This window comes from Limulus polyphemus, unplaced genomic scaffold (assembly GCF_000517525.1).
Source record: "Limulus polyphemus unplaced genomic scaffold, Limulus_polyphemus-2.1.2 Scaffold12153, whole genome shotgun sequence".
Taxonomy (NCBI): Eukaryota; Metazoa; Arthropoda; class Merostomata; order Xiphosura; family Limulidae; genus Limulus; species Limulus polyphemus.
In genome coordinates this window covers 10,035-12,116 of record NW_013677763.1, presented here as the reverse complement: position 1 = coordinate 12,116, position 2,082 = coordinate 10,035, and the positions used below count along the sequence as shown (strand labels likewise).

Sequence of the window (2,082 nt, the reverse complement as noted above, 5' to 3'; positions counted from 1 at the left end):
TATATAAGTACCAGAACAATCAACATCTATTGTGTATGAATCATTGTCTATTATCAACTATATAAGTACCAGAACAATCAACATTTCTTGTGTATGGAATCAACAACAAAGATGAAACTGTTTATTTTGAGCTATACAGATTTCAGAATAGTCATGACACAATAATAATAAAAAGATAACACTTACTGCAACAGCATGAATGATAATTTGATTTGGAGTGACAGACGTAGTGAACGGGATGGTCAGTTGTGGCGAATGAGCTAATAAGAATGTTTGTGGGGTTGATGTAGGTGTGAGCTGAACAGTCTGTGGCATGACTTCTAGGGTTTGCATGATAGGTGGAACTCCCATCGAAGAAGCAGCAATGGCAGCTGCTGATGGATCAATAGCAGTGATTGTAGTGGGAGGAGCAATTGTGGTAGTAGCCAATGAGTGAACTGGGATGGTGGTAGTCAAAGCTTGAAAAGAATATAAATTCCCTCAAAACAGGTTATTAAATAAATCTTAATAATTACTTCTGTACTGTAATCAACATTTCATGATGTTTAACTTACACAGAGGCATGGAACGTGAACTTAAAATCAAGAAAATACTGATACTAAGAATGGTTTAAAATTCTACCAGAAAATAGTTAATATTCCAAGTTCTTGTTAAACCACCATTATAGATATTATAGAAAAAATATGTTGACATTAGGTAACATTTATTTAGTGTACTTCAAAATTAGGAATGAAAAAAAAATGTTCAAATTTATATTTCTGCACAGCTCCAAGAAGCCTTGTCTGTAAACAATGCACTTACACATTTTTTTAGAATTTTTCTGCCCATCTCAAAGCATATATTCTTATTTGTTAAAAACTATCACCCCTTGCAAATATAATTAGCCAAGTCTTGTTTCTCTTGCAATTTTCCTTTTCTGTCAAAAGATGTATTATTACATTCCTCCATTTTTCTTCTATGACAAAACATCAAGTAAGCCTTATTAGGGTTAGAGAATATGGCAGTGATGGCAAAATATTCGTGTGACTCAAGTACTTATTAGTGTTAAGTTTATTGTATTCAAAAAATGCACATAAATAAAATATATTTTAATCTATTGAAAACAAAATATATTTAGATATAAATGAATTTTATCCAATAATACTGTTTTATAGCTTGACCTGACCTATTCTGAAAGGTAAAGCCTTAGCCTCAAAATAAATCTTTGTCGGTTTATGTAATTTTTTTTTTCTTTTTACAGGTTGATATCGACTGGATTTATAAATTGGAAATTTCTAACCAACAATAAAAAAATTAAACTCAAATACAAAAAGAAGTACTTTAATGTTTTAAAAAAAACTGTATCACTACAAAATTTTGGAAATTTCATGCCAAAAAATCACTAGCAAACTAACTCAAATTATACAATTTTTTTAAAACCCAAAGCTAAATACTAGTTAGTACATTTATCCTAAGTTTCACATGATTTGGTTAAATATTTCAAAATATTCACTTTATATATGAAGCTAAGTTTGTGTTCTCACCCTTCCACCATTTGTTCCATATACGTTTCCAAATTTCTTGATCAATCAACACCTGATTTGACAGTGATACAGAATGACACGAGGAAGGCCATGAGGGGAGTTAACCCACCCATCTAATTTCATATTAATAGCATTCTTGAAAACAGTATGTCTTTCTTCTCAGTATTGGTACGTCTATGTATTTTTATTCCCCTTTTAAAGTTTATTATGTTGAGAAAAAAAAATTGAAGCACAATTTCCTATCATTTGTTACAAACGAGTTTTTATTTCACCCATTCAACAGACGGGTACTCCCAGCTAGTTGTAGTTACAAACAAGTTTTTATTTCACCCGTTCAACAGACAGGTACTCACAGCTAGTTTTAGTTACAAACAAGTTTTTATTTCACCCATTCAACAGACAGGTACTCCCAGCTAGTTTTAGTTACAAACAAGTTTTTATTTAACCCATTCAACAGACAGGTACTCCCAGCTAGTTTTAGTTACAAACAAGTTTTTATTTAACCCATTCAACAGACAGGTACTCCCAGCTAGTTGTAGTTACAAACAAGGTTTTATTT

General features: G+C 31.4%; 1 protein-coding gene across 1 annotated transcript in view; it reads right to left on the bottom strand.

Moving 5' to 3' along the window:
- Window positions 1-186: 186 nt before the first annotated feature.
- The window catches only part of LOC106476931 (cyclin-D-binding Myb-like transcription factor 1), a gene marked incomplete at its 3' end in the record, with an annotated part of 10,158 nt that continues 8,262 nt past the window's right edge, over window positions 187-2,082 (bottom strand). The window contains exon 5 of the mRNA XM_013937546.2: window positions 187-458. Coding sequence (XP_013793000.2) covers window positions 187-458 — 272 coding nt within the window. The remainder of the gene's footprint in view (window positions 459-2,082) is intronic.